At 40.8% G+C, this 14,337-nt stretch overlaps 2 protein-coding genes across 4 annotated transcripts in view; both read left to right on the forward strand.

Annotated features, from left to right (window-relative positions):
- The first annotated feature begins 1,531 nt into the window (after positions 1 to 1,531).
- On the forward strand, positions 1,532 to 9,939 carry LOC128769458 (ETS-related transcription factor Elf-1-like). Of its 2 annotated transcripts, XM_053883200.1 has the most exons (8): positions 1,532 to 1,697; positions 3,540 to 3,933; positions 5,105 to 5,231; positions 6,585 to 6,689; positions 6,764 to 6,919; positions 7,128 to 7,196; positions 7,265 to 7,460; positions 7,906 to 9,939. In XM_053883200.1, exons 2-8 carry the CDS (start codon positions 3,874 to 3,876, stop codon positions 8,495 to 8,497), a joined length of 1,305 nt encoding a protein of 434 aa, XP_053739175.1. In that variant the 5' UTR covers positions 1,532 to 1,697; positions 3,540 to 3,873; the 3' UTR covers positions 8,498 to 9,939. The 2 variants fall into 2 exon arrangements, with proteins under 2 accessions (XP_053739175.1, XP_053739176.1); XM_053883201.1 differs by lacking the exons at positions 1,532 to 1,697; positions 3,540 to 3,933; positions 5,105 to 5,231 and adding an exon at positions 5,383 to 5,549.
- A 485-nt stretch (positions 9,940 to 10,424) lies between these two features.
- The window catches only part of sugt1 (SGT1 homolog, MIS12 kinetochore complex assembly cochaperone), a 28,753-nt gene continuing 24,840 nt past the window's right edge, over positions 10,425 to 14,337 (forward strand). For both annotated transcript variants that reach the window (XM_053882613.1, XM_053882614.1), the window contains exons 1-6: positions 10,425 to 10,534; positions 10,630 to 10,678; positions 11,197 to 11,287; positions 11,562 to 11,631; positions 11,787 to 11,857; positions 12,898 to 12,951. In XM_053882613.1, the coding sequence (XP_053738588.1) occupies positions 10,521 to 10,534; positions 10,630 to 10,678; positions 11,197 to 11,287; positions 11,562 to 11,631; positions 11,787 to 11,857; positions 12,898 to 12,951 (349 nt within the window). In that variant the 5' untranslated portion in view covers positions 10,425 to 10,520. The remainder of the gene's footprint in view (positions 10,535 to 10,629; positions 10,679 to 11,196; positions 11,288 to 11,561; positions 11,632 to 11,786; positions 11,858 to 12,897; positions 12,952 to 14,337) is intronic.

Raw genomic sequence — 14,337 nt, forward strand, 5'->3', positions numbered from 1 at the left:
AGGTCAGCAGATGTGTGTATGAGACAGCTGTTTTCGTGCATTTTAAGAATCTACAAAGAGCCAAGCAAAGCTCTGGGTTTTATCATTGTTTTTAAGAAGTTAAGTGGGTCATCATGAGATCTGGTGCATCCTTCGCTTGCTGGATAGAACTATACTCCAAATGATGATTAGATAACTCGATCGAAACAACATTTAGGGAGCTAACCTGGTTTGTGAGCCAGTCAGCATTCTCCATGTTGGCAGTAACAAAAAGGCAGATGTGACTCATTCTCTTTTATCAGTCCAACTCCACCCACGGTGCGGATCAGAAGAAAGGTAGGGTAAGTTTGTGTGTTTGGCCACCTACATGCACATATCAGGTTTGCTGCATCATGGTTGAGGTGTCCAGAAAGTCAGTTGTGGATGAACTGTTATCGTTTTTTAAATCCAGGACATGAACTTTCCATTGCTTCAAACAAATTTCCTCAATGATTTGCCTCGTCACAGTACTGTATCCACTGGCTTCACCTGAAGGTGGAGATAGACACCAGCTTTCTTGTGACGAATACCCCCACAATAAGTGAGTCTGTCTTCAGCTAGAGACTCTTTGTTAGTGTGCTTCAGTGTAGACTCCTGTATTTGTCATCTTAATAGCTGTGTGGCATCCCGCTGAAGCTCCGTCAGACTAGATTCACCACAGTGATTCATCACACATCCATATTTCTCAGGACAGTGAGGTGTCCAGGTAGTTCTCACACTTACACCTCTCATCATTATAAAGTTTTGCGATCATAAACTCTTGTACCGGCAGCTTGTTTGTTACACATCAATTCAGCTTCATTTTGTTTACCTCACACAGCATCTAGGTGAGTAGTTTTGGAGGAAACCTATGGCCCAATACGGAGAAACTCAAGCTCCTCTTGGAACAGACGCAGGTTCCCCTCAAACTGGGCGACAACCTTCGTTGCTATCACAGAATCTCAATCAGGACCATTTCCTGCGTACACATGACGACAAGGGTTTGTCCTCAAACTCCCTTCGCCGTGTAGCACACAGAATCTGGGATGGATCGCATTTGTTATTCAGCAAGAAGGGGTGGAGAACTGACGGGGAAGGGAATGAAAGGATGCTTCAGACATGCTTGTTAATGGTGTTAGTGCTGCGTCTTGCCACCAGGGAGCATCAGGGACTGTAGAATAGACTTCTGTTTCACATCATGTGTCACCGCTTGTCTGCGAGTGTCTCCCACTGGCTCAGAGTAGATGTTTATGTTAGTCGTTTGTACCACTTGTGTGCGGCAGCAGCAGCATAAGGTACTTGATTAAATCTCGGAGTGATTTATTGTTGTATCGAGTGGACACACTGTGTTTACAGACTATAAACCACATGGCTGTTTAAAGACCGGTTGCTTAGCTCTCTGCTTTACATTGCAAATACACCCATGTTTACATTTGCTCCTCACTGACAATGGTCACTATGGGTTACCTTGACTCACAACACAGGTAACCAATGGGAGCCCGGGGAGGGAGGAGGGAGGAGGGAGGCCGGGGACGAAGCAGAAACCGACAACCGCTGTGGGGAATGAAGAATTAACCAACTCTCGTGACTGAAAATCCTCAAAAAACATTGTCGGGAATCAAGCAAAACTATCTTCTGCCTGAAGGACAGGCTTCCGGTTGCCCTTTGGATCCTGCTGCTTAAAGAGACACACACACAAGGTAAACATTCGGTTTAACATTAAGAGTTATGTGGTGTGTAGAGAAAAGAGAAAGTGAAAGCAGTTCAGTTAAAGAAGACTTTTTCTAGCAGCAAACGGCACACTCCTGACTTTGTTGGTTTAGCCGGGTCTGGTAACCCAAAGCAACACAGGGGTCTTATCTGAGCCTGCCTTGCCTGCCATACTGTTATCACCCTGGCCTACTTCACACACACACGCAGTGGAGGAAGAATGCTATGTGGGCTTATCACTGTCCTGGGGGGCTTGGCAGCCTCTTCACAGGCTTCACAGAGGCCACAGAGACAAACCTATATGTGACCGGAGTACTGATGAACACTGTGTGTATTGTAAACTCTATAGTATTGTAAACTCTCTCGAGTCAGGCTGGAGGCCACGCTCACTATGAGCACACAATAGCAGCCACAGAAGAGGACAGCACAGATCTAGCAAAAAAAACGCAGCTGATTTTCAATCCAACAAAAGAAGAATCAAGTGCTGCGCTACATTCAGTGCCAGTGAAGTATCATGGCAGCCAGCCATGTCGTACTACCAGAGCTTGCTTTTCAGGTTCAGCCGTCGGGAGCTGCTGTGGCTGGGCCTGTGAGAAGAAATCTGATGATGATAATTTTGCACTCTTGGTATTAAACAATGTTGCAGGATTTTAGTCACAATGGTAGACAGCATAGTTGGAAACCCCAACGGAAACCAGAATCATGAGAGCAGGCTGCAATGTTGGCAGAGGTTTGGTATTGAAACTCAGGAAGTGGCGCCTCCTCACTGAGCTGTGCTTCCTGTGTGATAACTGACCCAAACATGCTGTCCCTCTTATAAACAAAAATAGAAGCCTTTCTGTGTAAAAACCACCACGCTCACCACACCATATCAATATTAAGAGGCCAAGCATGATTTTACAGAACTTTATTCACCCTTTACAAACTACTGAACCTAAATGCTAAACTTTATTGGATAGAACTTAATGACTGTCTTGTGTTCCAAACATGACTCTCAGCTGAGGAAGATAGACAGTCCACTTAAGGTGTGGGATGGACTAGTTTCTTGCCATTTCTATATATATATGGTCCATTTAGTTATTTATTTGCCTCCAAATTTCCACTATCTTAGCAAAAATGTATGCCTGATAACAAATTTTCGTCTGAAAATTCTTTTAATGTCTAAATATTGAGTCATTATTTAAGCAATTTTTCCTCATGAACTCTTTTTTTTTGTATAATGACTTGATATTGAATCATGACATTGCTTGTTGAAAGAAGGTATAATTAAAGATATGTAAATAAGAAAAAATATTTTTTTTAATGTGTAGCGCCGTAAGTATCTGCAACAATCACACTGTGCAAAAATGCTGTTATTACAGTAGGATAGAGTACTCTGAAGGAAATATATGTTTTTACATAAAATAATGAATATAATGGACATTTTGGACAATGATCTATTGGTGTAAAATAACGTGGGATTTTTTGTAAAATACCACACTCAAAACTCGAAACATAATTGTTGTCTTTTTACAACTTCTTGCCCCAGCATTTAGTCAACGGGAGCTACAGTACTTGGGTTCAATGATGAAAATGAAAGGAAAGATAGTTTGCAAGCAATTGGATTGTATTCACATGTCATCAAACAACCGTAGTTCATATAGATGAGCATGGACCCCTCCCAAACACTTGCACACTCACACCTGGATGTGCAAGTGTTTCCTTCCTGTTTATGGTTTGACCTCGATTAAATCCTTTTGTGCTTTAAGTCTCAACTCACAGAAGCAAGCGTTTCCAATGGTATTTCCTGTGTATACTACATTGTCCTCATATATTTCTTTCCTTGTGTGCAGGGTCTGTCTCTCACAGTTCTGCATTTCAGCCACTCTGGTCTTCCACTGGTTAATCTGACCGCAGGACGGTTTAACAGCCCGACTTCCTCTATTGAGAGTCGAAACCAACGCAAGCAAACAGCTTCCTGTGACGTCTGTGTGTCCGTGCTCAATTAGTCAGCACACATCTCCCGCCCAGAACCGACTTCTGCTGCATGGAAGCACACCAGCCTTGTTGTCGTCCTGGGTGATGCTCTCCTCTGATAACTGAGCCTCAACTAACCTGCAACACTGGACCCACAGACTTCAAACAGGAATGCTGTTTCACTCCAGTTAGAATTGTCGATCTTCAGCCATGCTTCAGCAGTCTGAACTCATCTTTGACTTCGCCAGTGACCATGTGAACCTCTCCGGGGTGAGTCCCTCTGTTTTTCAACTCATTATAGTGTGCGTGAAAGAATATGTCGGCGGTGGTGGAGCTCAGTTTATTATAATAACAAAGGTGGTCCTAAGGATTCAGAGGCCTTCGCTATGGACCCGGGGTTTCACTCCAAAACCTGATTCTGACTCAACCGAGTGTTGTGAGAAGAGTTGACAACAACTTTGTGTAGTTGTTGAACAAGACAAAGAAGAAGCGGCTAACTCATCCCCACAAGAGGATCCAAGCATCATGCATTTTAAAAATAAATACGTTTATGCAATGTTTTCTGTTCAATCTAGTAAGAAGTAGACAAAAAGACAGATTGCAGAAATACGTTGACTGCACTTTCGAGAATCCATGAAGGTGACTCTTTGCCGTGGGCCTCTGCAGCAAATATGTTCAACTTGATGCAAGACACATAATTCCAGGTGGAGATCTGAAGCGGGGAAAGTCACTTTGAATGTGCCTTGAGCACTGGTGACTCAGAATGAATGACCCCTGGATGGAATTTAAACTACAGCTCTGATCGCATACACAAGTCTAAGTTGGAGACAGAAACTTTCGGATGATGAGTGTCACAGGAAGCCAGTGAAGAAATGTGATGGTGTCAGAGATGATGGCGGTCAGGATCAAATGAGATCTCACGCAACTGTGAGTCCCGCACGTCATGTCTTGTTTACTGCGGTAAAAGAACTCATTTTATGGGCAAAAGACAGCATTTCGCTGACACTACTGTTCTTGAACTTGACATTACTCGGTTCTTCTTTCACATCATCTTTTACTCATGTCCCTCTCTGTCTACATGACAGATTGCTGATATAATGTAAAATGTGATGAAGGGAAATCATATCTTGCTTTTTTTAGCGTCACAAATTTGTTGTGTATTTGCTCAGGCTATTCATTCACTTTCATAATATTTATTTAATTCTTTCGACCTAAGTTTAAGCCTTCATTTGTATTTCCGTGTCGGATTTTTGAAACTCAATTTTGGATTGATTTTAATGCCTTCAGATAAGCATGATACTTACACACTTTTGGTTGAGTTGATCTATGACAAGTGAGAAATAAATGAATGTTCATTCATCTGTGCGCAGAGAATGTTTACTAGCACGATGAACCACGTAACCCTGAGTGTTTAAACTTAATATTTGGTTGTGTGTTTCAGCTCGGGAGTCATTCCGGTTACCCTGCCGTGATAGTGGAGCAGGTCCCTCATCCACACCTGCAGTCGTACTCAGGTCTCGCGTGTGAAGACCTGCAGCTGGTAGACGACCACCTCCAGTTGTGCAAAGGTCAGCACATGGGACTCGCACACATAAATGCACCTTTGTCTCACAAGAATTCCACTGTGGCGTTTCCCTCTCATCGTGACCGCCGCTTGATCGCACGACAGTGTTACATTAATCCAAATGTCAATAAGCACGGCAGGGTTCGCACATGCGTACAAGAAACCCACGCGCATGGACCACCCTCCGACAACATTCAGGAAGTGAAACAAAACATTCCAGACTCCCGGGAGAGGACTGATAATACATTTTACGAGGATGTGGAAAAGGCTGGATAAAAGTGAAGCGCTTTAACGTGTTCCCTGTCTATTTGGGGAGATAAAAGTAAGTCTAGCTCTCTTGGACATCTCGAAGCTGTTAGCTTCTGCTGGCTCCTGAAAACAACGCCCGTTAAAGTGACAAATGCCGGGTCATTGTCCGAATATTGCACATCATCTTATTGCCCTGTGTGTGAACGTGTCTTAGGCTCGCCGTCGAGTCGTATTTGCCACTTTTTACGCACTTTTGTGTATTTGACGGGGAGTTATTACTAGCTAGCAGATGTTTAGCCCACTGCTTTTAGTACGTCACACTCGTCAACAAGCTTCGAACAGTCGCACAGCACAGTTCACTGAAGTTCACGGACGCGATAACCTGGCGCTTTCGTTGTTTAGGAAAGAGTTCACGAACGAAGTGAAAAGTTTCAGGCAGTGCCGAAGTGTGTAGTGTCTGTGATGTTTGCACTTATAAAGTTCAGTTATGTTCCAGAACTCCTAACAGATACTGTGCGGTGCGGACGCACCTTTGCGCTGAAACGTCACCTCTTTTGTCCTAATGTCATATCGGGAACCAGGCTGATTTTATTTTAATCAACTGCAGTCATCTTTACGTCTCTATTTTAAACTTTTTTCATGCATGAATTATATTTGCACTGACACATCTTTTATTTCAATCCATGGAAAATAGGAGAGAAAAGAAAAGAGTTTGGAAAATGTACTTCAAATTCACAGCAGCACTTGTTTCCACAGAACCATGGAATTTATTTATCAGCAAAACATTACGTGCTTCTCAAGTAATGAAAACGCTGCAAAACAAGATTTTATTTATTTAATTCTGTTATAAAGGGAGCTCTCTAATTTTGTTTGTGAAGTATTTTGTTGTTGACAGCTTTTGTTCTTCCTTTCCTTCCAGTCCAAGAAATTTATTGAACCCTCATGTGCAACTTTAGTTGTTTCCCAGAGAAAATGAGAACATGATTTCAACATTATAAGCCAAAATGTATGCAGTTGTCATAGTGAATATTGACATTCTGTACAATTGAAATTTAATAATTAATGTTCTTTCTGACGTGACAATATTTGTCCCTCTCTGTCTTTATAGTGGAATCTTTTGATAATGAGGAGGAGATCATGGAGACGCTGGTTTCTGCTGACTCGCTTCTGAACACGGATTGTCCCGACCCTCTGTCACTGGATCAGCATTATTGTGAGCATCTAACTCCCAGTTGCAGCTGCATTTTAAACTGCTGAACATTGAATTCATGTCCATGTCCTCTACAGCTCCGGCCTTTTTTCCTTCCCTGGGTGATGTCATCGCCACTCCTGTTACTCAGGTGACCGTGTCAGCGGGGGGTATTGTGGAAACGGTCGACCAAACACAGTGGAACTCGTTGCACACCAAGAAGCCCGTGACACAACTGCGGTCTCGAAAAAGAGGTCAGTTGTTTCTCTAGTGCCGAATTGTTGATTTTGGGTGTCTGTCGACATGCTTTCCTTTCTGTTTCTTGGAAAGCTCTGTCATGCACTCTCTTCATACTGAAGCACAGGGAACCCAACACACTTTTGGCATTATAATTGTTGTTACCTTTATATTTAAGTATGAAATCTGGGTTTTATGCAGACTTTTCTCATCATCTGTTCACAGGAAAGAAATCTAGACGAGCAGAGTCTCCAACCCCAGACATTGTAGTTAAGAAGCATAAATACAACAAAGGTAAAAAAGGAAAAAAAACAATCCTAATTTCCTCTGTCCTCTAAACCATCTTTCGTTTTTTGCTTTAGGGGGACACACTCTGTACCTGTGGCAGTTCCTGATGGAGCTCCTGCAGGACCGACAAGTGTGCCCGCGGTATATCAAATGGACCAATCCGAACGCTGGCATTTTCAAGCTGGTCAACTCGAAAGCAGTGGCCAGGCTGTGGGGAAAACACAAGAATAAACCTGATATGAATTATGAGACCATGGGCAGAGCACTCAGGTATGGTATTGTGTCCTGACTCTTGCAAATGCCAACGGATATGTATGGATCTTTGTTTTTCGGAAGCAAAGAAACTGAGCTCCTGTGTTGCCATGGAAAAGATGTCTTTTTTGATCAAAGTAAAGTGTTTTCAAAAGGATCTGGGGTTCATTTCTTGAATATCTCAAACATAGAAATCTGGACTAATATGGACTGATGTTAAGTGATGCTCTTACCCTTTGCAAATCGATGCTTGTTATATGCAGCTATATGTACAAGACGGACATTGGACTTTAAGTGAACTTTTTTTTCTACTTTTTATCCACTCTTTTTTTGTAAATAGTTGATATCAATATTTTTTTTCCACGCAACCGAGATCTTGATAGTGTATGTGCATTTATATGATTATTATTGTGGCTGAAAATATGGGGAAAACTCTTGCAATGATGTCTGTGCTCTAATGCAGGTACTACTACCAGAGAGGCATTCTGAATAAGGTGGAAGGTCAGCGCCTGGTCTATCAGTTCACCTCCCTCCCTAAAGACATGATCTACATAACAGAAGGAGACGGCTGCAAAGGAGAAGAAGATCATGACGAAACCAGCGACAACGATGAAGATCTGAGCGGGGACTCTGCTGATAGTACAGTGTCATCAAGTGATCAGTCTGAGAATGAAGAGGAGGCCATCCCCACCGAGAAGGAGGAATCCTTCAGCCCCGACCAAGACCTGTCTGCTCACCAGTCCAAGGCCGCAGTCCGACGTGACTCCGTCTTGCGGACAGGCAGCAACAGTTTGATTCAGGAGCAGCATTTACCCATTGTGTCTGCAGAGATGCTGAGGACGCTACAGAATCTGAGAAAGGTCCAGTCGCTGCAGCCCACAGGCCAGGCGTCTGTCTTCAAAACCGCCCAGCTGCTGGGGAGTCTTTGTGAACAGCAGGATTCTGCTGATGGTCAGGTCATGCCCAAAGCGCCTGACCACAAGTTGCACGCAGGAGAGAAGACCACACGATTGGAGACTTCCCAGCTGGTTCCCACTACTAACACTGGCCAGTAACACAACCCCATCACTCCTCTGGCTGCAATTCATTGTCTTATTCTCAGACGTGTAGGAATGCAAGCTTGGACATGGAATTCTCCATTTGTTCATTCAATATTTATTTGGAAAATTCATCATTTTTTTAATATAGCAAGTGCAGTAAAACATGAAATGCATGATTTATATTCTTTTAATGAACAATCAGGATGAAATGTTTTGTATTATTTATTTGATTTTGGACGACAAAACAAACAGTGAACTGTTTTGAAGAGATAAATGCTGTGCCGGATTTATCACTCCAAAGTAGCACACACTGTGTTTATGCAGTCTTGATACTCATGAATTTTGTTCAACAGCAGATCTGATTTTTCAATAACAAGATAAATCTCTTGTTTCAATTTTATTTCTAATAACAAAAGCAATTATTGTATCCTGTTCAATTCAGGTAAATATTGAAATGACAAATGATGTGCTTTTCTGCATGACTTTCTGTTTCAGATTGACATCTGATAGCTTTCGGCTGGATCCAAACAGTCTTCTCAATGTTCTGATATGTTTATAAAGTTATCTTATTACGCCAAAGAAACATGCACTGGAACGTACAGCCTCTTAAACCTCAGCAGAGCTTCTCTGCTTGCACTGGAGCTCTGTTTTAATGGACCAATGCACCCGATTAACACGTGTTTTTGACAAGCCTCTTTCACTTTTGCCTTTGCCTTAAAGATGTTACTTTGCACTAAAGTTTACTCCTGCTGTTTCTCCTTTAAGTGCCTCTTTATTCCTTCCTTCCGTTCTACCTTTGAGATTACTGAGGGAAACACATTCCTTTTTTTAAAATTTGTGGACTTTAATGTTCAAAACAAGGGATCACTCTCGTATTTACGACGTAGTCTTCTTGCTGTAGTGGACAATCACCAGTGATGTTAATTTAGCTCACTACTTCTATTTAATCTATGTTTCCTTATCACACGCGTAAACACAAGCTTCTGTGGACCTCTTGCATGTTTGCGTATTGTCCGTTATGTACTGTGTATTTTTTTTGTTTGCTTGACTTGTGCCTTGTTGCCAATTCCTTCCTCAGGTTTTGTAAATATACTTTTACCACGCTGGCAATATACTCTATGCAAAGAGTAAAGTTTATTATGATTAGCAGTTTTGGTTCATGTAAGCTTTATGTCAACGCCTTAAATGCCAATACTCCTTATACTCAATGTGAAAATGGATTTCTGGTTAAATCTGTGATTGTAGATGATAGATGCGCGATGACTGTGCCTTCACCCTCAGAACTGAATGAGAAGTTTTACGCTTTATTTCAAAGATGAGCATCTCTGTTTTGCTGGTCTCTGTAGCTGAGGAAGCACTGGAGTTTATGTTGCTTTATCTGTGTTTATTTTAAGGCAATCTGGAGAGGTTATGACAATAACTGTTGACTATACAAAATAAACTTGTGATTGTGGAAATTTGTCTGATCTATACTCCTACAACATTTAAATTAATTGACTTATAATTTTATAATAATTCATATAAGTTGACTTAAATATATTTCTGTTTCTGCAATTTACTTCCAGATGAAAGTCTGGAATTAGAAATATTGTCATGAAGCTACTTGTTTTTATTAATAATAATATTACTCTCAATTTTGACTTTCTCTTGTGGTGGATGGGGCTGGAATTGTCTTGTCTAACTACACTGTCTTTCAATGGAAAGCAAGTGAAATATTTTCCTGTAAACAACAATGCAATAATGCCCCCATTAAAAAAGTTATAAGGTAAATAAGGTAAATAAATAAGGTAAACCGGAGTGAGTAATTTCCACAGAATTTATAAATAAATAAATACGCATTTTTAAATAACATTTCTAAATAAACACATTTTTCTGTTTAGTTTTCACCAGTCCACGACCCCGCCGGTTCGATAGGGGGCGCGCTGATATTCTCTGAGGTGCAGCCGGATGTTGACAGGTTCTTCTCACGTTTCCATCACTGCACATATCTAGAACTTTCTAGGTACTTCATCGCCACTGCCTGTTTTTTCACTAAAGCATGGCAACTGAGCGGTACGTTTGACCTTCTAAATGATAAATTATGCTGAAAAAATTGGTCGACGATGTTGTTATTTAGCCGGTAATTTGTTGTTTCTCTTTCGGTGCAGCACCTTCCCGGATAGCTTCATCGATGAAGACCCACAGAAAGCTCTGGAGGTGAACACTAGCTTGTCGTTTTCCTCTTCGACTTTTATGACGACATACCGTCCTTGCTATTATTATCTTAACTACTTACTCAGTGTCAGTTTACATTTGTCATTACTTAACCTCTCATGTTTGCCAGATAAAACTGTTGCTGTGTGGAGGTTTAAGGTGTAACCGTTTTATAATATAGTTGCTTGCTTTCTCTTTTGTCATGGGATTCATTTTGTGATTCCACCAACATCGCAGATCGATACACACTCAGAAGAGGAGATATAAACTCCACTCTAAAGTAGTAGTAGCTGCTGTGTGAACGATGTATACAAGTTCATTCCTTTGTCAATGCATTTTCATTCTTTGAATGATCTCTGCTGTAAACTGTGTTTCATATTTCATATGTAGGATGTGAATACATGCTTCTGCAGTATACTGAGAAAAGTGCACTGCTTGCACTTGTATCACAAATAGCTTTACTAATTTATTATTATACATTATTTTGTTTTGAAGCCAACTTTACATTTGTTTTTAAACAGGAACTGAATGATGCTTTGAAAGGAGATGCCGACAATGCTGAGTGGATTTGCCAGCGTGCCTATGCCCACATATTACTCAAAAACTACAGCAGTAAGTGTGTTGCTTGAATCTCAGTTGTGAATTTAAATTTCTAAGTTGCATACTTTGTGGAGTGGTTCATGTCTCTATTGATTTTGCAGCTGTCTTTATTAAAATGATTATTAATTTTCCTTACAACTAATAAGTTTGTCATACAGTTAATTTAGAATATAATATTTTATCCATGTAGAGATAGCTACATCTCTTTCATTGAGACAAACACTCCATATTTTCCAAAAAGAGGTTGTGTTCATTTAAGTCAATCATTTTCATGGTTCATGTGCAGGTGCTGTTGATGATGCAAAAAGGGCAGAGCAACTAAAACCAAGTCTACCTCTGGCCTTTATGCGAACAGGGTAAGTGATGGTCTTCTTACAAAAGGAATGGACACCCATTGAAATTGAAAACGAAATTTAAGTCCTTAATTTGTGCCTTCTGACATGCAAGTGACTTCCTCCCATCTCCCCTCAGAGCATATCCTCAACTAAACTTTATTGTTCTTTGACTGCAGGATAGCAGAGTACCACCTGAATAACTTTCAATCTGCGCATGCTGCCTTCACTAAAGGACATCAGTTGGATAGTGAGTGATGTCACTCTTGTCTTTTTTGTCTGATTTCAGTTTATTTCTAAGCCAGTGTTATAGAATCTTATATTTGGGCTTTCTTTCAATGTGCAAGAAGTAAATTAAATTGGCTTTGACTGGCCCCTGTTATCTGTTATGTTATGCTGTTATGTACTATCCATTATGTATAGTAAAGAAATACTTTCCATCTTTGTCTATGTAAATATTGTGATTTTAATTGCTAGAATTTTGTTTGTTTTGTTTGCTGTGGCGGCCCTCTTGTTGTTGTTGCATTATTATTATTATTGTTATTGTTATTATTATTATTATCACTGAAGCAACACACCACAGTTAAAATACAGAGTTGCTTGTGGGGGATTATGTAGTTTAATTTACACCAGTTCTGACTACACCAGGTTCTGACAAGGTTACAGTTTATGAAGAACTCTGACACTGGGGCATAACAATGCTGTATTCTTTTTTTTACATTCGTTTTCAACAGCTGTTTGGTGTCTTCCGCCATGTTCTACTCCTTCTCAACTGCCTTCCATCTGAAAGAGACAAGACTGATATTGATTAGATACACCTCAAAATCAATTTAATTGATTGTCCCCTGAGTAGCAGACTCAATATTTGTAGTTAACAGGCTTGATCCATTACAAAATTCTATAGTCCAATATTATAATGTGAACTGGCTGCTGGTTCATCGTTCCACTGGCGAAACTGGCTTCTTACAGTCACATCTGTGCTGCTTCCTCTGAGAATCCACCGTGAAAAATGAGAAATGTCTCTTAGCAGTTCAACTCCCTAAATCAAGTGCACGGTTGAGAAGCATCTTTTAAACATCCTCCCTCCAGTAGCGTCTACTTTTCTACTTTTTATGCTCAGTCTGTTTCCCCCACCTGATGGTGTTGTTGAAGTCTTCTCAGTGATGAGATAAAACTTCCTTTGGTTATACACTGCTGTTTGCTTCAGTGTCCCCCGTTATTATTATTATTATTTTTTTTTTTCTCCTAAACTTAAATGACTACCCTGTTTTTTTGTTTTTGTTTTTTCAGCTTCGGACAATTCATATGAGATTTGGATCAAGCGTTGTGAGGAGATGCTGGACGGTGAGTAAAGCTTTGGAATGGATGAAATTTGAGGCCTAAGTTTTGAGTATGTAGTGTTGCGTGTCAGAAAGGTAGAGGCTAAAGTGAAAGGGAAGCTTGAAAGGACAGTACTGAGTCTGCCATGATGCATGGTTTAGATACGGTAGCTCTGAAACAAACATGAGATGTGGACTTGGAGGTTGAAGATGCAGAGGTTTGCATAGATTAGTAAGGATAAGATTAGAAATGATTTTCTTAGAGCGAGAGACTCAGATGGTCTAGACACCTGGAGAGGAGAAGCAAGGACCATTGTGGATGAAGAATGCTGGGAATGGAAGAGAAGAAATGTGTGTCCTCTGTGAATGGAAGGAATTGTCACCTCCAACTTGCAGACACCAGATGAAAGTTGTGATGTACTTTTAGCAGCTGGAGAATATTCTATATTATACTGTATATTGCTCTATCAATGGATGCATGCAACAATTTTATGACACATAGTAACCATTTCTAAGCTTTGTATACAGCCGGCAGGTTCAACAGTTTAAACCCTTAAGGTGCCAAAATCGCAAAATGCATATTGCAGCATTTAAACAAGTCCAGCTGCAAATATGTTGCTGGATGTAGTTACTGCTTTATACAGGTAGATTTCAATCAACCTGTGTCCATTTCAATCTGAGCATCACTGGTGGGTGTGTTTTTGACGAAGTTGTGGATTGAAGCATGTTTAAAAAGTGTGTTTATTTTTATCGACCCTGTTTTTTTTTCATCTCACCTTAGTTGTAGAGGAAAGGAAAACATCCGGTTTGATGTGTATGTTGGTTTACTGATTTAAAAATGGAATAAGAATGAAAAAAAGACAGAAATCGGAGCTGATAGGTGGAAGCCATTCATTGAGATTCATGATGTGGTTAAGGATGATATGAAGATGAGTTAAGGTGAAATACGGTGGTGAAGCCACCGCACACTAACACAGACTCATCAAACATGGGTGCATGCTCACAATGGTACACAAAGCACGTAGACTCACACAGTAAATGTGTGCGGACTATATTGATTCACCAGTCAAGATAGTATAAATGACCACACAAATACATGCTAGTGCTGACACAGGTGCACACATTGGCTGATATGAGATGAAGCAAAATGGGCTTACAGCTCTTAAATAAACCCACACACGCCTGCACACAGCGTGCATCCATAGACCAACATCCATACCCACCCACTCCACCCTCTTATCCACTGCTTTCACAAATACACACATAAACCAACGCACTCGAGAAAACAACGTGCGGAAGCCGACAGTGACACACAACTCTGAGACACAAACATGGATGCATATGTCACACGTATTTACAGAAGACACACCCAGCATACACACCAACACAATTGTGAGAGCCAATCATGAAA

The sequence above is a fragment of the Synchiropus splendidus genome, chromosome 13, assembly GCF_027744825.2.
Source record: "Synchiropus splendidus isolate RoL2022-P1 chromosome 13, RoL_Sspl_1.0, whole genome shotgun sequence".
NCBI lineage: Eukaryota > Metazoa > Chordata > Actinopteri > Syngnathiformes > Callionymidae > Synchiropus > Synchiropus splendidus.

What these genes read in the sequence shown, in the direction of transcription:
- LOC128769458 (XM_053883200.1), top strand. Translation starts at nt 3,874, where the DNA reads ATGCTTCAGCAGTCTGAACTCATCTTTGACTTCGCCAGTGACCATGTG. An exon ending in GTCACTGGATCAGCATTATT is followed by an intron (nt 6,690 to 6,763) that starts GTGAGCATCTAA and finishes TGTCCTCTACAG; the next exon opens with CTCCGGCCTTTTTTCCTTCC. An exon ending in ACTGCGGTCTCGAAAAAGAG is followed by an intron (nt 6,920 to 7,127) that starts GTCAGTTGTTTC and finishes ATCTGTTCACAG; the next exon opens with GAAAGAAATCTAGACGAGCA.